General features: G+C 42.3%; 1 protein-coding gene across 2 annotated transcripts; it reads left to right on the top strand.

The window, feature by feature from the left end:
- The first annotated feature begins 272 nt into the window (after positions 1-272).
- mipepb (mitochondrial intermediate peptidase b) lies at positions 273-25528 on the top strand. 2 transcript variants are annotated; one of them, XM_061248676.1, is made up of 19 exons: positions 273-357; positions 2574-2747; positions 3108-3196; positions 3304-3390; positions 3705-3768; positions 3864-4046; positions 4663-4819; positions 5215-5263; positions 6129-6189; positions 6450-6502; positions 9398-9551; positions 10044-10121; positions 11000-11204; positions 11546-11655; positions 13119-13193; positions 14609-14725; positions 17079-17200; positions 17815-17888; positions 25141-25528. In XM_061248676.1, exons 1-19 carry the CDS (start codon positions 343-345, stop codon positions 25221-25223), a joined length of 1950 nt encoding a protein of 649 aa, XP_061104660.1. In that variant the 5' UTR covers positions 273-342; the 3' UTR covers positions 25224-25528. The 2 variants fall into 2 exon arrangements, with proteins under 2 accessions (XP_061104660.1, XP_061104659.1); XM_061248675.1 differs by lacking the exon at positions 273-357 and adding an exon at positions 1776-2438.
- Positions 25529-26406: the final 878 nt, after the last annotated feature.

Genomic DNA, 26406 nt, shown 5'->3' with positions numbered 1-26406 from the left:
AACACCCCTTTCCTCCAAGTGCATTGTGGTACATTTAAACCATGAACCGTGTGGTCTGTGAAAAGTGCGTTGGTAAAACTGGAAACTGCCGTCTACTCAAAAGCCGTTGCAAAAATAAATAAAAAAAAGCAGTGTGTTTGCACTGGCTGTTTAAAATCATGGGAAAAGTTCACACATCCTATATTCTGGAATGGAAGGCAGGGTTGTATGGACGCTGTAGCAGGAAACTATGTGAATCTTGTGAAACTGGTGCTCGAAGAACAGGGCCTTCCCAACGTTTTGAATAATTCTCATGAAAACAAAACGAATACAAAAAAAGTTTTGGTTGCGTAACCTACGTATATGAGTTTGCATCTGGTATGTGTGATATTTTTATACTTAAGAATTGGTACTTGGGCTTATTGTGTTTACAACAGAAGCTAAGGAGTTGATTTCTAGGCTGGTAGAGCTACACTCTCAGTACTTCCTTAGGATTTTACATCCAAGACAAATCAAAGCAAGATATGTTGCATAATTCAATGCCTTAATTGTGGCTTATGAGTTAAAGTCTGCATGCACTATAAATATGATAAACTCTCAAATTGTCTTTTGAAACAGGCTACTAAACACACATGGTGATTAAATGAATTGCGTTTGTTTGGGAATGAACATCATCAAAGCTTTAAAGAATGAATTATATTGTTAGCTGACCTGCGGTTTATAGCACAAATATTTTATTTCACTTTGACTGCAGGGGTTCTGTCATGCTGTGTACTTGTGGGAAATGAAATCAAACTTGTAAATGTTGATGTTGAATGGCAGAGGTTCTTGAATCTGTATCTAACTTGAAAATGTTATGTTTTGTGATGCACATCATCTAATACTGAAAATGTAGAATGAGGCAGATAAACAGTTAAAAATATATTTACCAGAGAATGTTTTTTTAATAGTTTTTTTTTCTTTCATTTTAAATAGTTTTTTATTTTTATTTTGATGAAATACAACTGTTGAACTGATTTAAGTTTCTGTCTGAAATTGTACGGTAGTGTGTCAAACAGTGGAAAAGAGGACACAAGAAAAGAAATGAGAATATTATTGAGCAAATTATTTTTTTTGATGCATATTTCTGTAATTATCGATCTGCAATAGTCTGTTCTCATGATAAAATATTATTATGCTCAGTTTATTTTTAACGTGGGTACTTATTTCATAAAATACCAAGCTTAAATGAAACCAGATGATCCCATGAGCTTTATATTAATGTTGGAATCCTCTTGAATGAAACAACCCCCATCTGGCCAATGGTCATTTATAAATGAAGTCTGAATATACAGTTGGGTACATTATGCACATTGTGAGGTTGCATGTAAATATACAAAGCGGATGGTTTGTACGGTTTTCATTTTATCAGTCTAACGCGCAAGGCTGGAATCATTTAAATGTTTATCTTTTCAATGGTTCGCAGTTTCGTGCAGTATGAGCAATATTGTATCGCATAGTTCACCGCCGTTCTCTTCCAAGCTTAAACATGTGTGTAGCAGATTTCAGATCCAAGTGCAGAAGCGCTAGCAGCAATCGTTTCGGCATAACACCGCCTGTGTAAGTACGTAACCATGCTTACAGCCAAGTCTCCCTCGTGATTACGGCAGATGCTGGGGGAAAGGGAAATTGGATAACGATTCAGTTTTTCTTGGGACGGTTTTGGAACGATGCTTAATCGCAAATCTGCGCAAACGGAGCCCAATAAAAATGTCAAACAAGCGCGCATTTGCCTGAAGCGGGTCGCTCAGAAATGACATCATAGGACTGGCAGTAGAACGTTAATTGACGTTGGCACTTTCGACGTTGCGAACAGGAATGTCATAAGCTTTGGCAACATTGCATTGTAACATTATGCGGTTGATTAGTTCAGCGTATGGCTTTGCTTAAATGCCTTCATTTTTGTAGTAACGATATTCTGTCCCGTTTTTAAACGAACCCTTTGACGAAAGTACGCATTCCAAAATGTTGCCACCCTCCACAATGCATGGCTTGTGTATTGCACACAATGTGGACTTTCCAGTGGTCATATAACGATAGTGATAACAGTCCAATGATTTTACGTGTTCATTTTATTACATCAGTGATGGGTCTTAATGGCGTTAGGTCTTTCTAGCATTTGAATTTCAGCTACGCATTAAATATAACTAACGTTAGCAAAATGTATAGTTGGAAATGTCATTTTGAAATGCAATAGTCTAGTCTCGACCGTCCTTGTGATAATGTTCTGGGATTTATGTATTCCTTATACGAGCTCTAACCTATGTTAAAACATGATGTTGGCGTGCAGCAGACTGGCGAATATTATCAAACGTACACGACTTGATACATTTACCAGGTATGTCACGACCTGGTCCCCAGTCGGGGCAGCATTTAACGCAAGACAACACAAAAGATATGACCTGACGGAACAAAATGTGGTAAGCTGACATCGTAATCGGCAATGACACCCAGCTCGGTATCATTACAGGTGTACATGTTGACTACTTGTATATTTTTCCCCCCACTTAAATAAGGAGGCAATTGAGATAAAGGAATATACTTTAACCCCACAGGGCTTGTTTGGGGTGCCGGAGCTCAGTTCTCAGGCAGGCTTTGCAGTTGTCGAGGATCGAGCCCTAAAGGAGACCGAAGAGCTGGTGGACCGTGTGTGCTGCAGTCCTCCCGGAGCAATTACCGTGGAGACTTTTGATAAACTATCCGACAGTTTGTGCAAAGTGGCTGATCTGGTATGATATGCGACACTTTACAAAGAGCAGAACTCTGCAACACATTTGCTGCCGTTTTTCTCATTTGAATTTTTGTCAGGATTTGTGTCAAATTTCAGAAATATTTTTCCGATCCCTTAAAATTCCCACCCACAATTCTCATGCAGTCAATACATTTAACAACATGCAATAAATCAACGACAAGAATCCCCAAATATTAGTTCAAAGTAAACACTTTGTCAATACAAATGACTTTTGCATTGTGTATTCATGTTTTAATTCTGGAATAACCAAATAATTTTGTGTTATTAAGTCAGTCACAGCCCTTTCAAAAGTACCCTGAATTACTCCTGAATTGGTAACCATGGTACTCTCGTACAGGCCGACTTTGTCAAGGTGGCGCACCCTGATCCTGCGTTCCGGGAAGCGGCCGAGAGGACCTGTGTAAACATCGGCACAGTGGTAGAAAAGTGAGGCCGTTATACATATTTAATATATGAATTATTGATGAACAAATATTGAACTGTTTGGCTAGCTTGTGTGTGCATTTCTTCACTGATACGATCTTGTCCGACAGGCTGAACACTAACGTTGAACTGTCTAAGAGTCTAAAGGATTTGTTGGATAACGAAGAGGTTTTAGCCACCTTGGACCCAGAGACAAGGTAGGCATATAGACACTGTTGTAAATTTTACAAAATTTGTGTGGCGCTGATGAGTCGGTTCAAAGGACACTTACTCGTAGACTATAAATGCTCTGTCAATGTCAAAACACAAGGTTGCTAACACCCAATTGGCATGCGTCCATAATATTCCACTTTATTGGCAAGCAGAAGAAACAGAGGCACCACATGAAAATTTTCAGGGAGATATTTATTTTTAATGAGATGATTTAATCTTTTCACTTACAAATGAAATATGAGCATCAATGTATTTCTGATTGTTTTTGTGTGTGAAAAATGATCAATTGTCTTTTTAGGAGAGTGGCCGAGCTCTTTATGTTTGATTTCGAGATTAGCGGAATACATCTGGATGAGAAAAAGGTACGGTGATAACATCTTAAATTTGATTTTAAATTCACAAATCTCCCATTTGTTCAAGACCAAGCGGTAATGTCATTTTAACGACGATTTCTCAGAGGCGGAAGGCCGTTGGCCTCAACGTCAGTCTTCTGGACCTCAGCAATGAGTTCCTGGTGGGATCTCACATGCCGAACAAGATCGAGAAGAACATTTTGCCTGAACACATTCGCCACTGCTTCGCGCTAGATGGCAACTGCATCCAGATTGGAGGTCTACACGCCGATTCGCCCAATGATTTGGTATGTATTGCGTGCCACCGTCATTAGGAAATGTATTACATTTACTTTAATTTTTGGGATTTTGTTGCATCAAACCTCCTGTGAACAATTGGCCACTTATAGTGCTAATGTAATATAGTGATTAGTGTATATAAATAAACAATAGAATCTCAGTGTTTTAGAGTCTATGTGCCTGTCATACTAAGACCGTTACCTTTTTTTGCACACGTAAAAGTTATAACACAACCAATGTGTAAAATAAAATGTGCAAAACAAATACCATGACCAATCACTGGTCAGGTTATAGGTTTGTATGCGCTATATTATAGGTTTTGCACATACTAAAGCCATAGTAATTCAGGCCCAGTCTTAGAATTGCATGAAGGATAATCATTTTCCACAAGATGGCGGTAATGTTACATAATTACACAAAACTCAAAGGTGGACATGGAAGGATACGTATTTAAAATGATTGCATGTTTTATAACCGTACAAAGCACTTAAAACTAGTGTTGTTATATTAAGAGTACTTGCTAATAACATATTGATAATTCACTTCATGGCATTCATAATAATACATATCAATCACAATGATAATGATGCGTATTTTCTTTTTTTTTCTTTTCTTTGACTTTAGGTGCGAGAAGCTGCCTATAAAATCTTTCTTTATCCCATTCCAAAACTGTTGCATTGCCTGGAAGAGCTCCTGGCTTGCAGGAACGAGCTGGCTAAACTGGTGGGGTACGAGTCGTTTGCCCATCGAGCTCTGAGAGGCACGATGGCCAAAACCCCAGGTAAAATATTCCTCACCGGCTCTGTATGTCCTAGCATTCGGACAGAGGGGTGAGTTGGTGGACAACTTATTGAAACATTCAGGGCCGGTTTCATGGACGCAGATTAAGCTTAGTCCTGGACGAAACTTGAGTTTTGTACAGAGAATCTCAATTCGAAATGTAATTTAGTCTAGGACGGGTCTTAATCTGTATCTGTGAAACTGGCCCGAAGTCGATGTGCAAAATGTTTGCATGCGCTGGATGCTGGAAGCCTTCGACATTCGCATTAAATTTTGGATGTTTTTCTCCTGGCCTATGCGCCAATGATGAAATCCAATGAATTTAAATTCAATCAATGTTTGAAATTGAGATACATTGCCATATTCACATGGTCTGTCTACCCTTTGTTTTGGTAGAAACCGTGATGAAATTCCTCACGTTGCTGACAGAAAAACTCTCAGACAGGTACTGCGTTCATTCACACGATTTACTCAAGTTTCTTTCGTAACTTCCCACCTTTAAAGATAGGTGGCTTTTGAAGTAAGCCCAGTGCAGAGTTCTTTGGCGGTCTCTGCGGATAGTTATTGTCCTCGTTTCTCTGCCTGAGTTCTGAAATAACAAACCGCGCCTAATGATTACCTAAAGGGAAGAGTGGAGGTGTAGACGTGTGAGAGAGAAGAGGCAGGGGATGTGGGGAGCCTGAAGGCTGTCTGTGGAAGGTGTCTTCATAGCTGGGATGGGACTTGAGCAAGAATAGGGTGTCTGGTGGGCGAGAATAGAAGAGGAGGAAACCAGCATGATTCAGTATTTGACAAAGGGAAAGTAGAAGGAGGGGGGGTTGTACTTTCACCTTTACAATTTGTACATTTTATATATACACTTATATATTTTTTTTGGTGGGGTGTTTACTGGAATCCCAGCAGGGTTTTGGTCTGCCCTGTGCACGATACTGGGAATGTTAAACTTCATTTAGCACATTAGCGCCTTTCAATCGAAAAGGGGGGGAAAGCGGGGGGGTGTCCCTTGTGGAAAATATCATTGCTGCTTATTAGTATATTCAGAACTTTAAGCCAAAAGTTTTTCTTTTCTTTTTTCCCCAAAAGTCAGTTCAAAGAATATCACAAGGTTTTTCGCTTGCATATATTCATCAATCATTATATTAAGACTCTTCTTTAACTGGAGGGATAATCTCATATTCTCTGTGCCAGGATTTTTGTCATCCTGTTCTCAAGCCAAGGTCCAAGCAGCACGTACTATATCGACACACAATATCTGAACTATCATGCACAAACCAGCAACCATGACTTTGACCTTTGACCTCCCTTCCCAGGACAGCCAAGGACTTTCAGACGATGAGGAACATGAAGAGCAAAGTGAATCCACAAAATGCTGTGAGTTCTTTCTTTGATCTGTTTAGTATCTATTTTATATAACACCTAAAATGAAGTTTGGTCCTCAAAGGAGATTATTTTTTTTGGGCGAAAAAAATAAAACATTCTTTGCAAGTAAAGAACTAACTTTCTGAAGTACCAAAAAAAGTTTTTTTTATTTAATGTGAGCAATCGTAGGACTAGGTGATGTTTTTGTAAAATGGTGGATATTTTGTTTTGCAACAAAACACTCAAAGTCCTTATTTGCGTTTTGTGTCTAGGAGCTGATGCCTTGGGACCATCCTTACTTTAGTAGCGCCGTACGTGCGGAACGGTGAGCGTACTGCCCTTATCCTGTGTTCATAATCTTCTGTTTTCAGCTGAGCTTTGAGGTTTGGCTAAGCCCAGTGGGGTTGGATGGAAGCGGTTGTCTGTTGCGATAGACGGAGCAGATAATTGAGTCTTCACGTCTGTAAGCACCACATCAAATGGCAGCAGCTGATGTGTCAACATTAGAGGTGTCTGGCGGATAGGATCTTTCCCAACCTTTTGGTGAATAACTTCTGTGTTCATTTTCACAATTTTCCAACAAAAAGAACCACTGAGTCAAAGACAAGGGTTCAGTCAGCACTTATCCTAACTTTGACTAACAATTAAAAACAATATTTTTTTTTCTTTCTTGACACAGTTCAGTGAGTCCAGCAATCGCTAAAACTAAAAGAAATGAGTTTCTGAAGAAAAGGTGTTAATGCTTGAATGTGTTTTTAAGTCAAAGTTAGAGATAAATGTTGTCAGAATGCTAGCCTAAGACTGGGGCCTGTGAGGGGAAGGCATGGGATGACATTAAACACTGAACTCTACACAAAAGGACGGTGGCCACAGCCCCCAACCTGCCAACTGAGAGAACTCACCCCATATAACTCTTCAGAACAAAATGGCCGACACCACCCTCTACTCCAAAATTCATCTTTTTATCAGGAATTCAGGAAGCTCCCTGTATGCATTAAGATTTATGTCACATTTGAACATTGATGAGTCAACACAGAATTATAAGCACTCATAAATTGCAGGATGTATTTTTTCCAAATGTGCTGCTGTGACTTGTAATATTTTCCCTGAGAAAAGAGAATATATTGCTGCACGTTTGATTTGTGTGAGGGGGAGGGAGAAGGTTCTGGGTCTCTGCTCCAGGGCTGTACTCTCCTCAGCTCTTTACAGACCGTTAATGAGCGGGTTCTGCTCTGAGCTGCACACCAGAGGCTAATAAGCCTGAGAGCTGAACTCGCTGGATACTGCGATCTTTTCTAAAATCTTTTCAGCAGGCTCTCCTTCTCCTCACGAGGCACTTTAAGGAGCGGTTTCCACCACAGGATCTGGCTCTACTTCTGTCTGCTCCCGGTCTCCTGAGACCAATGCTTTTCTCCCCCTACTTTTAAAAAGTTCTTCATAACTATGCGAGGGGCTGTTTCTGAATTAGCTCCTTGTCTATACTTGAGTTTGCTCTTAGAATTTTGAAGCGGGAGGCGACAGGCGTCCTGGGGCGAGTTTCTGCGGCTGGCTGCTCCTTCTGTGTGGCGATTTCAGCCTCAGTTTTCCCCTGGAATAGCGAAGAGTGACGAATGAGTGACATATAGAAGTACAAAATGTCACTGTTACTTTCAGGAACCTAAACTGTTCTATTCTAATTATCCCAAAAGGAAATCCAGTGAAAGATTCCAGGATTTCTACCCTGCTGAAAAAAAAGCTAGGTTTCGAAAGCTAGGTTGACCAGTTCAGACCAGCTCCATACTCAACATGGTTTGAACAGCTCAAGCTAGGTTTTGAAATAGCTGGTAGCAGGTTGACCAGTTAGACCGGCTCTATACTCAAGATGGTTTGACCAGTTCAAGCTAGGTTTTGAAACAGCTAGTAGCTGGTGTTTCAAGCTGGTCATAACTGGATTTTACACCGGAGTAAGTATCAGATTACTTGCCGTCTGTTTTGGTTGTCGACCGCTTTCTGAATTCTGGTTCATTGGCAGTGATGTGCTAGTGCAAATTTCTTGGAAACCAACTGGGGAATCAAAAAGTTGATTTTGGTCAGTGCAGTGAGCAGGCGGCCATTTTCTGACCACAGGAAATGAGGTTTGACCGTGAAAACACTGGCGGTTTAAGTGTAGGATAGGATGGGCAGACAGAGAGAAGACACTCAGTTCAGATGAGGAGGATTACGTTTGCTTCCTTTGAAGGGAGGCTTACGCTTTGTGTGGCTTTCTGTGATTTATTCTTTTTAATAGCAGATTTTAATAACATTCTGTGTACAGTTCCGGATAAAAATATGATGAGTGCGACTTTTCTTGGCCTTTTTTCCCCTGTAACTACTGTACAGTATGCACAACTCCCATTTTGGAACCCGCCACAGAGTTTTCCCCTTCAAACCAGAATGATGTCAGAAGCAATATGTCAAAATGAATGACTGTCCATACATCATTTTCAGCAAATGTATGTTATGTATAAGCTTTTGAGCATTTTTAATTAAAAAATGAATTACATATTCCTGTTCTTCCAAGCTTCAAAGCTTCAGAGCCTCAAAGCGTGATCTTGTGCAATATGCAGAGACTAGGATGTCTTCCAAGATTGCAGCAAGATGGTGAAATGAGAAAAAGGAACGAAAGTGCTTAAACCTACAGTGCAAGGGACATTAAATGAAAATGATATATTATCCAGAGCGACGTACAGTTGATTAGACTAAGCAGGTGACAATCCTCCCCTGGAGCAATGCAGGGTTAAGGGCCTTGCTCAAGGGCCCAACGGCTGTGAGGATCTTATTGTGGCTACACCGGGATTAGAACCACCGACCTTGTGTATTTTACGTACTTGATGTGTACCCTAACCACTACGCTACAGGCCGCCCCTGCACCATGAGCTGCACCACCGGGTGTAGGTCCCATCTCATGCTCTGCAAGGACTTTCATTCTGTGGCAAGCAACAGCCTCTGGGCCCTCAAATCCTGGAGTCCGTTTTCACAAATATCTGTTTCATGTTGCTACCAGGAGTAAAGGCCCTTGTAATTCATGTTTTTAAAAAAAAATTATTATTTCAATTGTTTGTGTGGCTTTTTCTGATATAGTCTATTGAGAAAATACTGTGTGAAATCTGTTCATTTCGAGGAGGGAAGATAGGATAGAATCTCAGGTTTAAGGCGCTGTCTCAGTCTTACTCCTGAGTTTTTTGGGGGGGTTGTCCTGCAGGTACAACATCGACCCCAGCCTGTACAGCCCGTATTTCTCCCTGGGGGCGTGTATGGAGGGGCTGAACGGCCTCTTCAGCCAGCTGCTGGGCGTCTGCTTTCAGACGGAGCTGCCCCGGCCGGGGGAGGTGTGGAGCGAGGACGTCCGGAAGCTGGTGAGAGGCCTCGCTAACGCGAAATGAGTGCCCCCTTTCCCGTTCCCGTTCCCCTTATACCTTACAGCGCCCCGAATTCTGCTTGTAAGCAAAAGTCCAGTTAGGAAGTCTGCAGTCCAGTTAGGAGTTGGACTGCAGTTTGTTGCTTGTCGTTGGAAATCGCGTTACTTGAAAAGTGTTTTGCGTTGCCGATGTGCCACAGTTTTTACGTTCATGCATTTGCGTATGTTTTTATAATAATAGTAATAATAATCGTATACTGTATTTAAACTCAATAGCATCATAGGTCAAGACATTAAAATGAAAAGAAAATATTAAAATGACAGACCTCTTTTCGTGATGGTCGAGTGGTGTTTTATTATGGTAGATCTGTAATGGGGCAGTGATGATGTCACTGAATTTTATTACGTTTTAAGTAACAGCTGCACATGTTTTTGATGAAACTTTGGAGGGAGGTTTTTTTTTTCAGCTCTTGTGGCTCTTTCTGTGCAGGCTGTGGTTCATGAAACAGAGGGCCTTCTGGGATACATCTACTGTGACTTCTTCCACAGGCCTGGTAAACCTCATCAGGTAATTACATGCGTCTTATTCTCACATTCCTACACACTTTCAGTGAACAGATAACAGTGACAGGTCAACTGTCTCCATTTCATAGTCTCACTCTAACATGACACCACAGAGCACTGTGAATAATTGGCTAAGCATTAAAATCTGTACTCTGTGTAGAAGTTGGCTTTTAGCAGGCATTGTTCTGATTTGTTGCAGCTGGAACCTAATAATGAGTAATTTCCCTTATTGAACATGAGATGACAAATCGCAGTCATCTCAAATTTGGGCAGTCATTTATCATCAGAACTGTGTGCCACAAGCCAGAGAGTCTGGCGTCCATTTTGAGGCTGCGACCAGCTGCGCCGGTGCTTGTGAATTCATCCAAGCAGTTACAGAGAATGCCAGGGGCTCATTCCAATCCCTTATTTTTCTCCACTTTTTGTCTTTTCCTTGCTCCTGACCCGGATCGAGGTCGGCCATCTTTAAGGACATTCCAAACCCTTAGATGTTCTTTCTAGGAGCTAGAATGCTGGGAACTCCCAATCTTTCCTCTCAGCAAGAGAACATCAGCGCATCCCTTTTCCGGAAAGCCTGGCGTATAAATGATAAACCTGTGGATCCACCTCTCCTTATCTGGCACGTCTGTAACTGATGTGGCTTTGAACTTACGGAGCAAGCGCATTCCATTTGCCTAATTCACTCTTTCTCATTTTCCCCTTCTTTCACTTTAATCTCTCTTATCCTCGCCTCTCCCAATGTCCCGATTGGTGGAGCTAGGGGTGAGAAAAATTAGGGACTGGAGTGAGCCCCTGGACACAGACTCCCCAACATCGCCACAGCGCTAGCGCTAATGCTAACACTGACCTCTGACCCCACCTTCCCCCCCTTCCGTGCCCCAGGACTGCCACTTCACCATCCGGGGGGGTCGGCTGAAGGGGAACGGGGAGTACCAGCTCCCCGTGGTGGTGCTCATGCTAAGCCTGCCCCACCCCTCCAAAAACACCCCCACCCTGCTCACCCCCGCCATGATGGAGAACCTCTTCCACGAGATGGGGCACGCCATGCACTCTATGCTAGGGCGAACCCGCTACCAGCACGTCACAGGTCACAGCCCCTGTTTCTAGTGCAGTTTTATTTTTTATTTTTATTTTTATTCTGCGTTTTTTCAACAACATCAGATTCAAAATTATATTTGGTCCATGTCAAGACATTGTTTCCACTCTTGTGGACATAATTTGTTACAGAATTGCTAAACTATACTATTTCAGTAGTGACTGTAGTATTACTATAGTTACTGTAGAGTGCATGTCATTTTCACTAGAAAAAAAGTGAAAAGTTATGTAGTTCCTGGATGAATGGATGAGCTCTCCTTTCCTTGAGAATATGCAGTTGTTAGTCCGTTACAGGTTCTACGGGGTAAAAAACATTTCTTTCCTCCATCGCAGGAACCCGATGTTCCACTGACTTCGCCGAAGTTCCGTCTATTCTGATGGAGTACTTCGCCACAGATTACCGGGTGGTCAATCAGTTCGCACGCCATTACAAAACGGGCCAGGTACGCATTCCTCTCGGGGTGCTGTCTTTTCCAAGCTGTTAAATAAGATTTGTCCTTGTATATACATTAGCTGCATAACTATTACAGCTAATGGGGTGTTTAAACTGTCTGCCTAAGACTGTAATCTACAGTGGAGAAACATTATACAACAGCAGATCTGTTCTCTCTCAGCCAAGCCTAAAAATGATTAGATAACAGGCCTGATTATGGGCCTCTTATCTTTCTGAATAGGGGGTGGGAGCGGAGAGACAAATCGTTTGGTACTGCTTAAACACGTATGGCTCAAAGATTTTATCCTTTTCATCACTGTATTGATTAAAGAGACCTGGAGCAGCCAATAGGCCCGATGTTGTAGAGCAGAGATATTTTTAATGGACAGTATTTATGTTACAGGAAGATTGATTTGAGCCAGACCGCCGGGCACAAACAGAAGATGTAGGCGTGCCACAGTTGTTTTGACAGGGAAATTAATGGTGGCTTTTAAGTAGGGGATCCCTATTTAGATGTGATTTATTTGATATAGATGTTTCCGGAAAGTCTCTCCACTCAAAGCTAAGTCATGAGAAGGGCCTCATATGAGACTTCCTGTTTAGAATTGGCCTTAAAGGACACATGACCCGACATGACCAGCGGACGGAATACAAAATCCATATATATATGCGTGATAGTGAGATGGTGACTACTGAGTAGGCCATTTAGTTATTTGTATCATTCATCATTTAGCATTGTATCGTTTTGGCTTGTCTGGTCATTGAAACTACATTTTTCTTCATCTGAATTTCAGCGTTAGGGAAAGATATTCATCAACTGTCAATCGCTCATTTGTGACCTCAAGAAACCTGAAGGATCTGAATAACCACGCTAGTACAACGTTACATGCACACACACACATTTAAATAATTACACACATCTTAACAAGTGGAGGTGGAGCGCATTGTCAAAATGGCCGCCTTCTTGTTGCAAGCACACTCCTCCAACACAATGAGCACTACTGCAGAAGGAAAACGGTTTTGTAACTGTAACAGAACCATATTACCAGTGAAATTGAGGGAAGAGGCAGTTCTGCCTACACACTGTGAATATCTTGGACACACTGTGGTCTGTAGTATCAAATTACTTTTATTTTCTAAGTCCTGACATGGTGAAAAAAGTGCAAATTGTAGCCTTTTTCAACTATTGTCAATGTAGTGTAATTTTAACAAGAAAAACCTATGATTGAACTTTCCTATCCTCCAGGGGTAGTGTTACATTTTTGTCATTTGTCAAGTGCATAAGTTCCTCAACTAGTGAAATGCGTCAAATAGCAAAACGTGCATATAGACCAGTTATAACCAAAAGCAATAGTCGTCTGATTAAATGGGAAGTGAAAACTGTGGAATGGTTGAGAATGGCCAATCAGCTGCAGGAGGACTGGTGTCCTGTGGCCAATCCTGGCCTGTAATAGTGGTGTGTCTCTCCTCCAGCCTCTTCCTGAAAGCATGGTGTCCAATCTGTGCCAATCCAAGAGGGTGTGTGGAGCAGCTGACACTCAGCTCCAGGTAAAGGCTCTGCCCACCATAAGACATCGCACGCTCATCACCTGTAGCCCATCTATTAGAGGCCTGGCTTCAATCAACATTTCTCCTTAACCCAAACCACAGACTCCGCAAAGCTGAACCAGACCCAGCACTCTGAATCCGAACATCAAACGCTCTGTCTCCTTACCGCTGAGGCTGAAACATTCCAGTCCGTTGCATCTTCTGGAAGTAATTTAGGGCATGTGCCTGAGTACAGCACTGTGGTGCAGTGAGTCGCACTGTTGCCCCAGAAGTAGAAGGATCTTTTCCGTGTGTGGAGTTTGCATGTCCTCTCCCCATTTCCTCCAGATACTCCAGTTTCCTCCAACACCAAAAACTATACAGTATATGTCAGGTTAGGTGTGCTCCTGCCGTTTGCCCTTGACCAAGGCACTGGCCTCAGAACTGGAGATGGTCCCTGGGTGCTGCACTGTGGCTGCCCACTGCTCCTCAGTAACTAGGATGGGTTAAATGCAGAGGACAAATTACCCCACAGGGTTCGATAAAGTATAACTTAAGTACAGTGCTGGGGCAGTGGATGTTCTGTACTATAGTACAATGCCAGAAACTCCAGTTTCATACTGGGAATAGGCAATATTATTATTGGAGACAGTGAGGATGGAGAGTAGCAATCTGGTGCATGTCAAATCTGTGTTTTGACTCACATTTGACTCTTGTTTTTATTTTGTGGCCAGCTGAGCAATCACCAAAATTAACTTACGGCTTTGTTTGTGAAGAACAATAAACATTTCTCTTGTGTTTATTTGGAACTGAAAATTTCAGACAAATGTTGACTGAATCCAGGCCAGCACTTTTGCGGTTTTGCAGTTCGGTGAGAACAGAACCCTGTCCTCAGATTTCTGCTGGAAAAAATGTAACGCCAGCGTACCAATTTGATCAGCACTCTGTAAATGTGTTTTGTGCGGCGGGAACAGCTCGCAGCCTGTGACAGTTATGAAATGTGTTTAAAAGCTGTTGCCTCAAAAAGGTCCACTTGGAAATAAGGCAGATGGATGTGATTTAGATTTTATATTTTGCCTAACTTTAGGTCCATCCGTCGAAATATTCCTGTAATAAACATGTTATTTAATGGCGTACACATGCTCTTGTGATCTAGTCTGCATTATCTTCCTGAAACAAAAGCACAAGGCAGACAAAGACTGCTTAGAAAACTTTGTTTATTGTTAAACACAATGTGCATACCAAGAATTACAATTTGGCTGGTTTTGGGGGAAAGGTTCCCAGCTTAGAGTTTGTATAAAACTAGCATTTATGAATGCATTTGAAAGTGAGAAGATTGATGCATCTTAAATTTAACTGGGGAATTCCTAGGATGGGTGAACTGACTGGATCGCTTCTTCTCATGTCCTACGACTTGTTTTATCTTTATTTCTTAGGTTTTCTATGCTGCTCTAGATCAGGTTTACCATGGAAAGCCCCAGTATCAATCATCGACTAAAATCCTTCAGGAGATTCAGGAGAAATTCTACGGGTTACCCTATGTACCAAATACGGTGAGTAGAGGATTGTCACACTATAGTTTAATCTCACAGCACATCTATTCTGCTCAGCCAGCTGCAAGGCCAGTGCTTACTAGACCTGGATTAATCCACAGACTGGACTGGGATCTATAACGAAACATCATTTCATCAATCATTTACAAACACATCCTCATTTACAAAAATTCTGGGCTGTAGAATGATTTTAGTTTTCATTTCACAGCTAAGCTGCATGGGGGTTGAGATTAGTATTTTTAATATTTGTGTTATTATCTTTTTTCAGTTGGTCTAAAGTGCCCAGTCCAGTTCAAGTAATTTCAAATATTGGAGGTAGCTGCTTCAAGCTATTTTAATTACTTGAGGCAGTCTCCTATATGAAATAACTAGGTTACATAAATAAATACGTAAATATATTTTTGTTAAATTTGCTAAACTACCCAGTCGTGATGTTTCTTATTATTATTATTGAATAAGAGGAAAAGTAAAAAAAACAGGAAAACTTTCAGAATGAAATGTGCACTTTCTTTTTAGTTTAGTTCATGGTCTCTGCAGCTCCGTATCTCCAGTCCAAACACAGGAACATTTATGGGATTAAGACACATCTTGGCCTCCTAAAATTACAAAGACGAGGGAGACCAAATAGCTGATGTCTGAAACCGCTCTTTCTGTAGACATATAAGACCAGCGTCTCATGGTCAGACATGGTCACCAGAGAATACAAACCTATATAAAATACAGCAGGTCTTTATATATTTGGCCTTCATAAAGCTTTTTCTGAACTGTAATTATACGTGTCTTCAGACCGCGTGTATTCGATTTCCCTTCGTGAAATTCCTCCTACCACAACTGCCTCTCCCATTCCTGAATTCGCTCTTCCCATCTAATCCGTCTACGTCCGCAGGAAGCGTAATTGATAGTATAGACTTTCCTCCATGTCGACGCATCCTGATGTAATTGTAGGATATAATTTCAGCCATCCATCTTTTTGGATTGAGACCAGACCTGGTGTAGACAGGCATATTTTTATAGATTCCTAGAAAGTATCTTTTTTTTTTTTTCTTAATCTGTTAAATTCAAATTTTCCTCAAGTCTAGAAATGTGGAGATGCATGTTCATGCATGGTAACAGAAAGAGGCCTGCTTTATGTGATGATGGTAATTTTTCAACCTGTTAAACTATATACATTCCAAACAGTATATATGAATGCATAAATCTGAAACAAAGAACATCTTGTAAGTTGAAATAACATTATCACCAGGATCTGGATACGTGAATGATTGAGCTAAAAATGAAGGATTACAGTCATAAACCTTATTTTCATCATGGACTTTTTTCTTTTTTGTGGCTGGAAATAATGTCTGGAATTCTGAAGACTGTAACACAATATCACAATATGCTGTACATGACTGACAGTATGGTTCCTAGACAAAAGTTGTTTTTTATAAAAAACTGACGAGGCAATACTTTGAGGCTGATCCTCCTGGCTGTCGTTTTGATCACAGTGTGTTTCCCAGTACAGGCAGAGGATCATGGAAACTGTTGGGTGCAGACCTCGTATGGAAACATTTTGGCTCCTGGTATTATTTGGAAAGTGAGACAAAGCATAACATTCCACAGCTTTTGTTGATAGTTCTTTATCTGCATTTTTCCGGGATATTCCGTGGCGAGGCTGAAAAGACCTGGACCCCCGGGGTTTCAGGCGAGCGGGCTTATCCTCGCCGCGGTGATCCCACGGTATTAAAATACCCCCTGCGGTTTCTCTGCAGGATCAAACGGAACGATGCCGCTGACACTCGAAGAACCGTCTTCAAAAGACGGTCGTGATTTTAAAAGTAAAGATTTGCATACATACTGCTCCCAGGAGAGGTGCGGGCAAAACTCGGGTTTCATCTTCGTTCAGCTTGTCACACATCAGTTATGGTTAAGTTCTGTGCCATTTTAAGCGCATTTTATGAAGCCATAATTTATCAAAAATGGCTGATGAATCAATTGACTGCAACAGCAGTGAATATTTCCCACAATTAATTGCAATTAGTGCAGCGGGAGTAGATTTTCCCATCATACTTTGCGATCAATTTAGCAGAAGTGGATATATCCCATAATTATTTGCATTCAGGACAGCAGGAGTGGATATATCCCATAATTATTTGCATTCAGGACAGCAGGAGTGGATATATCCCATAATTATTTGCATTCAGGACAGCAGGAGTGGATATATCCCATGATAGTCCATTCCGGGTCGGGTGGGGTAATCGACAGGGCGAGGGCCTGTGATTTAGGAGATGCGGTCCACCCCGGGACGGGGTGGGGTAATGGCTCCGGAGCACCACAGGTTAGAGTCATGGCTCCTCTGCTCTTCCCCGAGCAGGCCTGGCAGCTGAGGTTCAGCCACCTTGTCGGGTACGGTGCCAAGTACTACTCCTACCTTATGTCCCGGGCCGTGGCCTCCATGCTATGGAGACAGTGCTTTCTCAAGGACCCCTTCGACAGGTGAGTAGCGCAGAGACACACCGCACTGCAAAAACCAAAGAACAAGTTTGTCTCAACAAGTAGTTTCATGTTTAGACCTATAATCTTTTTTGCTATTACTTTATTGCTAAAAAGAAAGTCATGTTTTTCTGAAAAGTAAATTAATTAATTAATTAATTGAAAAAACAAATTAAATGAAAACCACTTCCTGTACACTGATTGGAAAGGCAGCGGGAATAAATAAATGATTTTATGATTCTACACAATCAGGCGGTCTAAGTCATGTTTCATAAAAAATCAAGCAGGAAGTGAGGCAATTCTCTGCATATTAGTACTTAAAAGCTTTCAGAATCAAGTTGGATATTTTATCACATTTTCTTGTATACCTCTGCGTGACCCAGGCTACCTAACTCAAAATTGAACGTGACATTAAAGCTAAATGAATTCTAGCTAGCCGGGCTCCAGTCACAGTGATGTCACTTCCTGCTGTTTGAAGTGTTTTCCGCTCGTTGTGCCGAGTGTCCGTTTCCTGTCGACGGGTGCTAACAGCCCCGGCGGGTACTGCTGATGACCCATAGGAGTGTTGGGGGGTGGTATTAATCTTTACTGTATTGCCCCCTCGCCCCCTCCCTCAGGAACATGGGAGAGCGCTATCGCAGGGAGATGCTGGCTCACGGGGGCGCCAAGGAGCCCATGCTCATGGTGAAAGGTAAGCGCTCAACGCTCGTCCATCACCGAGGGCCTGCTCACCCCACCGCTGGAGAACCGCTGCGGCTTCACTGAACCCTGACGCCAGGGGAATAGTCAAGTCAAGTCACCTTCATTTATTGAGCACATTTAAAAACAACCAGCGGTTGACCAAAGGGCTGTTCAATATTCATAACAAATAAGACAATATGTTTATTCGCAATATAAAAGGAATATAGTATATGAGTAAAAAACAGCACACTGTGGGAAATAAGAACACCAATACACGCAAAACAACAAACTGACCAAACGACCACCTCAGTTGGAGTTAAAAGCAAGGGAGTAGAGGTGTGTTAGGTGAGATTAAAAAATATACTGAGAATTCATTCCAATATTATATATTGTCAAGATATTGTACACTTCACAATATATGGGCAACTATGCCAAATTTTTATGGCCTTCAGATGTTGCTACCTATATATAAACCATGTGTATGTGTATACACTGCTGTGAAAATATACGTGTCGTTATATTTTCAGAAACCTCATTTAACAATAATTCCAGTATGAGTTTCTTGGCACAGTCTCTCCCCTAAATCACCAAAGGAAACCGTTTTGGGAAAGTGTTACATTTGAGAGCCTTTAGGTTGACCTGGGTTGCCCTGAGCGCCCAGCCTCAACTGTTGCCCACCATTTAATGAGCAAACCTGAGACCAGAGTCTGTGACTGATCTCTGATCAGTTTTACCCTTTGGCTTCAGATGGAGAAGGTTTGGGCAGGGACAGGGAAACCCTGATCTGAAGTCAGTAGTCTGTCTACCCTGAGATGCAAATACAGGCTCTTCATTTCCAATGGAAGATGTTGAGAATGAACGCTTTTATCTCCAGCCCTTTTTCTGCTTGAAGTCTCGCTGGGGTCAGAACGCTGGGCGGATCCCCGGGTTTGGATCTCCGGCCATCAGACAGGGTTCCCCACGGCCCCCAAAAGTACTTCAAAATATGTTAGTTCTGGAAGGTCATGGAAATTTCTCAATGATTTCACTGTCCATGAAGAAATCTGGAAAAATCGCCCAAATAAAAAGAAAGACCTTTGCAGCAAGTAAAATGCATGCATCTTTGTACCTGATTAACTTGCTGATAATGCCTGCAAATCTGCTCACTAGTTGTGTATTTCTTCTACTGCCCTGTGATTGGTCAGTGGATAACAAAGTGTCTGTCTTTGTCGTCATGTAATGCAAACTATTATGTTTCAAAATGTATGTTTACCATACAAAAGTCGCCCTAAACCTGAAATTAGCTTAGCTTTGACTATTGGTCCAAAAATGAATCCCTGCAAATGATGCATTAATCATGCACTTGTACATTTAGAAGTCATTAAAATCGAAATCTGTTGGCAACCCTTATCAAAGACAGGCCTTGCGCAGCCCTCCTGTCCGAACTCGACAGATGCTTTCACCGGCTAGCCTGTTTTTCGTGGCTGCTCCTGCCAGGTTTGCTCAGCGCGAAATGATTTCCCCGCTGGCCGCGCCACAGAGCGTAGGGGCAGCCGTGTTAGCACAATGCTACGCTCGGCTGAGGAGAGAGTGTCATGTGACTCTTCTGGACTGCGTTGAGTCGGAGGCCTTCCCTTTGAAGTGATCCTGCCCCAGGAGAACCATTAATGCCATTACGTTTCTGTTAACCGTTTAAGGGTGCGAGATCAGAAATATGTGATTAGACTGTTCCCAGCTGAACATTCCAATGCTGATGTAACGATCACTACTGGTAACTGAAAGCTGTGAGCTGTGGAGTTCTGGAACACTGACTTGGAATTTTGAGAGCATTCCAAAGAAAAAACCTGCTCTTCAAAGGGTTAATTGGGGCTAATGTGCCATCTTCCCCCACAGTTTTTACAATATCAATTTTCATTATGAACTTTTTTCTGTTCGCCACAAACGTTAGCTAACAGTTTGAAGCGGTAGTGCGTGGAGAACAAAACTGGCTGCTGATGGGGAAAATGCAGAGAGTAAGAAATTGGCAATTATTCGGCTGTTATAATGCACTGTAAATTATTAATATTTGTCCTTACCTTTAACGAATGAGCTAGCTGGCATTGCTTGACACAAGCATCCATTTAATTCTGGTAGGTGTGCTGTGGCTTCAGCTCAAGGCATACCGCCAGCAATGTGGCAGTCTGCCATTTTGAGTTCAGCTCACTGCCGACAGTAGTGAGATTCATGTTCCCCATGGTGAATACTAGATGTCATCTTAGGGTGTCCCTCTGGATCACGTTCAAAAAGATAGATTAGTGAATTACCTGTGACTCACGGTTCCCAATGAAAGGCACTTTTACCTGCGTGTAGGAGCTTCATCACTCATAAATTAAATTCACATTTACAGGTGTGTTCTTTTTACAGTACACAGTATGCCTTCCAGGTAGAAAAGCTCTTTTTTTTCATTAGCTCTTTTATTCGGAGCTGTGTCAGGTCAGATGGTTAGACTTTGAAAAGAGTGGGAAAACCAAACAAATGGGTGTGTTTTTCCTTTTGCCTGCTATGGGAAGGAGGAAGGGAGGGAGTCAAGGCAAGCTATTGAAAAAGGGCTCTCATTTAGGAATTTTATTATCCAGAGGGACTTACAAAAGTGAGCTGAACAAAGATCTGGCAAAGAGTGGAGCCAGTATCTAGTCATCAAAAATACTTAAACTTTATTATCCCTCATAGGGGAATTGGTTTTCAGCCAAACAAAATATAATATAATCTATCTCATATAATATAATCTATATAGATTATATAATATAATAGTATAATCTTGTATATATAGATTATAATACACATAATAATAGTATAATCATTATTGTAAATATAGTTTATATAATAATGTAATCCGTACATAAAACCTAATGTGTATTTATTTAAAAAATGGTGATCTAAACCTGTTCAGTGCTAAACAACACTCTCGGGCACCGCTCCAGTGACAGGCATTTCTACCGTTTTAGGCACATTTCGTACCTGTATTTCTGGGAGTGTACGTGCACCTTCTCCCAACGCGCGTGGCCGTGCTCTCTCGTCCCGCCCCGTCAGTGAGAGAGGCTCCGCTGAAAGGCCGCGGGGATTGAATGGCGACAGGGAGTGAAAGCTGATAGACGGTTGGGCAGCGCTGACTGCAGCCCTCTGTGTGAGACCCGGGGGGGAGGGCAGGATAGAGAGTGCTTTCACCGGCCGCTCGTTCCCATAACCCTCCCTGCTACCTGGAGACCGGGGGGCTAGGCCCGAACAATGGGGCGCCCACATCGGCTCCCCGCGACTCGGTTTACCCCCGCCGCTTTGTCCCCGGTAAACCTGGCGGTCACGTAACATTACGGTCCTCCTGTTGAGCTATTAAACTACAGAGTCACATAACGTTAAAAACCATAGAATAAGAGCAGGCTGCACAAGACTGTCCCGGTAGTTAAGAGGAGCGGTCACATGACGTTACGGTCCTCCTGTTAGTTTTTTTAAACCATCTTCATGTTGGTTTTAAAAGCTGTGTGTGTGTGTATGTCCCACATTACTTTGTTCTTGCACGCCAGTGGTCCTCAACCCCGTGGAGCATTAGGGCTGAATGTCCAAACCATAAATATGCCACGTTTCAGGTTATAAAGGGGAAAACTTGTACAGGTCTGTTCCCATAGTAACAATTATAGATATGAAACAAAACAGTGAGATACAAGTATTTATAACTCTAAATTTTGATCACTAGCATTTTGTACATACATAAGTTATTAAATGATCTAGAAATGTATCTGTTCATTTTCCACGCAGTGATTAAGACCACCCAATATGCCCTCGGTGACTCAGTTTGAAAGGTTTTGTAGGCATTTGACTGCTGTACCCATTGATATGTCTGCAATATGCTGTGGTGCTGCAAATGTAAAAGTAATCCTGCGTTCTTACTCTGCACGGCTGACAGCTCCGATTCAGGCACCTCATTGGGTGCGCTGCCAAATACTACGCCTACATCATTTCCTTCGTAAAGTCTTTCCAAATGTTGCCATTGCTGTGGCCTTGCTCATCCCTGACACTGCTTTGTTGTCTGATCATTTTTTAATGTTGTTTATTCATATAGAAAAACAAAAGACGGGGAAAAATTAATAAATTGCAAAAATGGCTGCCTTCCTCGACTTCAAAGGCATAATTAGCTGTGCAATGCTGCAATCGCTTTTGCCCGCGGGAGAGAAAGCAGACTGTCGCTGCTGGTGCTCCTCGACGTGTTCGAAATTGTTTTACAGCAGAAACATTCAAATGTGTCTCTTAACCAAATTGAACCATTGGCCAATATATGTCTGTGGTTAATTTTGTATGCAAATGTTTTCAACAATATCTGCTCGGTTTCAGACATGATGTCTATTGTCTGTGTAAGCGCTTACGTGTTCTCTGAAACGGCTATGAGATCTATGTGTTCAGAACGCCAGGTTAAGGTTATGCTTTGTGGTTGTCTCCCACTCAGCTGAACTGCATGTGAATTATTTCATCAGGTTTTATATCGCGCCTCAACTGCAATTGTGCACATACTGTGAGGTGCTTATGAATGCTTCATACTTTATTAAATTGGTTTTATTTTGGTTTATATTTTCTTTAGAGTTTTAAGACATTTCCTTTTTTTCTTTATTAAAAGCTAGTGTTCCCTTGCCTGTAACCCATCTGTGATTATTTAGCAACAAAACAAATCACGTAAGTGGATTCAAGGGGGGACGAGTGGGGGAACGAGAGGGAGAACAAGTCCTCCCGTGTTTGCTGCGTCTATTCCCAGGCGTGGGAAGCGTGAGAAGTGGCGAAAACAGCACCGATGCCAATGAGCTTGTTTGATCCTCTGCCTTTCCAGGGATAGGTTTGGATGTGTGTGCGCCTTTGGAAGTGCTGCTCTTGCTGCTCAAAGCTGCAGTCAGACGTGCACAGCTAGCGTAAAATTCCACTTATAAACATTCTCAACGGCAATTTTATTTTTGGCTAGAGACCTCGGAGATTTTTCCCCCCACGGCCAACTGGGTGATCTGGCGACAGCGTCTTCCCCGCGGCGCTGACATTGGCATTGGCATTGGCATGGATAGGCAGTTGCTCATAACGGCCTTGTTTAGCAACACTTTAAAGATCAAACATGACTTCCGCAGGGATGATGGGCCGAATATGACACGGCCGTTGTAGTTCATCGCCATGGCAACATCGGCAGACGCAAACTCTCGACTTGCTCGACTCCCTCTTTCTTGAGCACGGCCGTAAAATCGGCAAGTTCCTGACTCCTGGGTTTATTCCATCAAAAAATTAAATCACCATCTTTAATTGACTCCCATATGAATGTATCCAACTGAGTTCCTAGCTTCTAAATTTGGAAAGAACATTCCCAGAATATTCGTCAAATTCTATTTAGCCCGTCTTCCCACATGATTGTTTCAACCAAGGGTGTAACGACAGCCTCCAAAGAATATGAACGGCACCAGCAAGTCAACGAGTCTTGGTGACTCGTGATGCAACTTTGCATGTTATCGCGGGTTCATCTGTAGTCTGGATGTCAAACCTGGATTATTTAAGTCGTTAACGATGGACTTGTCAGTTGGTGGAATGAGATTCAGCATGTAATGATGGATGGTCCTGTGTGTTGTTGTGCCACGGCGTCATGTACAGTGCACATTCCTGCGCACTCACTTCGCCATCGTGGTTTTTTCCCCCGTTAATTATTTTTGCTGTCAGCCGTAAGAAGTCAAGTGCTTGTTTTCGTTTCTGACACGAACACAAAGACACGCTCCTGAGTCGAGTGCTCTAATCGTGCGGGTAAGTTTAGCTGTCATAGATCGGATGTTTGTTGTTTTAAACACGCGCGCATACTTGTTTCCACAGCCTCCGTTATAGGCAGATTGTGTGCATAAGCCTGTCTTCAGACCCCCGTTACTCTCGATGTTTCAAACAGGAAATTTCCCATTAGCGAAAGTGATGGCGGTCAACCCAAAACATTGAACGTGGGGCGGGACGTACCAGGGGGAAGCCCCCGGCTGAGAGATCGCCGATTCCATCACCGCGCTCTGCGCTCCTTAATACATTTCCCCTGGCTGAAATTCTACTCAGACATCTCAGTACAGATCACCGTGAGTGACAACGAGATGTGTTTATGCGCGAGTCTGTCAGTCTATCTGCGTGCTTGTCTGTATCTGTCTGTGTTGAGCGCACACGCGTGCTCACAGGCTGGGCTGGGTGCAGATGCCTGTCTGCGAGAGTATAATTGGAGCCACATTCTGCATGCTAACGGGGCGAGCGGCTTCAAAGCCTACCCCGCACTAGCCCAGGGCCCGGGTGGGGCTAACGAGAGAGATCTCATGCTCTGATCTACTCTCCTGCAGCTCGCGCGCACACACACACACACACACTGGGGCCCAAACAGGCAAAGAGCTTTTCCCTGGCCTACAGTATAGCTGAAATCAAAGCAGAAAGTGTTCCTAAGTTTTGGGATGGAAAATGCAATTAGAATTAGAATAACATATGCTTTTTAGTGCACTATGATCTTTTCAAAGTTATTGAAATTAGTAAAATTGGGATTAGTAAAATGGGTGGTTCTTTTCAAATTGCTAGTACAGTGCAGGACTTAAGTGACGTCTAAAGGGTTAATGTATTTTAAGTATTTGTCTCAGGTCTGTTAAATATTTGAGACTGAATGTGTGCCTGGCATACACAGTCATGAATAAAGGTATGGAAGGTACAAATGCTTGTCCCTGGCCTGGGGCAATACACTAGGTACATACAATTGTACACCTAGCGAGCAATGTATGATTAATTAGTACTTTTTTGGAATCCAAAAAGAACATTGCTTTCAGGGTATATTTGGGGAATTTGATCCTTGAAGACCATGTACCTGGCGGCACGGATGGTGCAGTGGGTAGCACTGCCGCCTCACAGCAAGGAGGTCCTGGGTTCGAATCCCCGTCGGCCGGGGCCTCTCTGTGCGGAGTTTGCATGTTCTCCCCGTGTCTGCGTGGGCTTCCTCCCACAGTCCAAAGACATGCAGGTTAGGCTGATTGGAGAGTCTAAATTACCCATAGGTATGAGTGTGTGAGTGAATGGTGTGTGTGCCCTGTGATGGACTGGCGACCTGTCCAGGGTGTATTCCTGCCTTTCGCCCAATGTATGCTGTGATAGGCTCCTGCGACCCTGTTCAGGATAAGCGGGTCAAGATAATGGATGGATGGATGGAGACCATGTACCTGCACTGTCACTGTATTTCTGAGATTGTGCAGAAGAAAGTGAACTAAAAGTCTCTCTTCTCATTTTAGGTATGCTTCAGAGATCTCCCAGCATTGAGGACTTTGTTGATGCCCTGGTTTCAGACCTGAACCCCACCTCTCAACATTTATAGGACACTCATGGGTTCAACTCCATATTCGGTGATGGGTTTGTTTTTCTTTTCGAATGTCTACCTAAAGTAGACTTTCTTTCCTCCATTCCTCCTTTATTCCTGCACCTGTTGGACTGAACTTCACAACTACTGATTCTGTGGAAGCCGGCAAACAGACGTGATTGTATTGTACCAAACTGATTGATTGGTTATTTATTATTTTAGTACTTGTGATTTGTCTTGTGCTGCTGTTTTCAATTTGAGACTGTACAGTGTATTCCTTCCTTGTGACAGATTGTGGATATCAATAAATCATATTTTACTTCTGTGACTGGGTATAAATTATTTTTTACAATCATTTGCTATATTGTTATGCAAGGTAAGGACATGAATGACACTAAACTGTAAATATGTGGACTCCTTAGCTTGTAAACTCAATGGCGTTTGATTGGTATTTTGAGCCAAAGGCATTTCCAAAATGTAATAGTCAAATATTTGTAGTATTTTCCATCACGTGTGACTCTCATTTTCGTCTTTTTAGCTGTTCAGCTGTTCCTGTTTGTAAATGTGCAAACGTAACAGTTAACTTCAGAGACTGGCCATCGGATTGGGTTCAGCAAACAGTGGTAGTAAAAACAAATTTGGGTGGTGGGGTTTATTTGAGAGATTTCTGCTAATCTGTGGTTTAGCCTACTTTGGAGATCCACCACCACTAAATTAAATTTCACCTGTCATTTCTGGCGATCCGAAAAGCCTGCAAAGTAATTATGAAAAACAGTGCAAGCCCTTGCTTTCCAGACGGTGTCATTACTTGCCTGGTACAAAGTCAGCCCCAAGGCACTGCTGAAGTCAGACTTTTCATATGGTAATGTGAGTGTTTCTCCCACCCGTTTGGGCTGCTGGCTACAGGAGATTGTGACAGTGGTTGGGGTCATGTTTGTGAACACAGTAAAGGTGCACCGCATATCCAAAATCATTACAGGTGCGAGCTAAAGACACCATTACATGTGCTAGCTTAAGACACCATTACATTTGCTAGCATACAACATAATTACAGGTGCTAGTTTAAGACACCATTACACTTGCTAGTGTACAACATAATTACGGGCGCCAGCTTAATACACCATTATAGATGCCAGTGTACAACATAATTACAGATGATAGCTAAATACACCATTATTGATGCTAGCATACAACATAATTA

Source organism: Conger conger, chromosome 7 (genome assembly GCF_963514075.1).
Source record: "Conger conger chromosome 7, fConCon1.1, whole genome shotgun sequence".
Lineage (NCBI taxonomy): Eukaryota > Metazoa > Chordata > Actinopteri > Anguilliformes > Congridae > Conger > Conger conger.
This window is presented reverse-complemented; position numbering and strand designations above follow the sequence as displayed.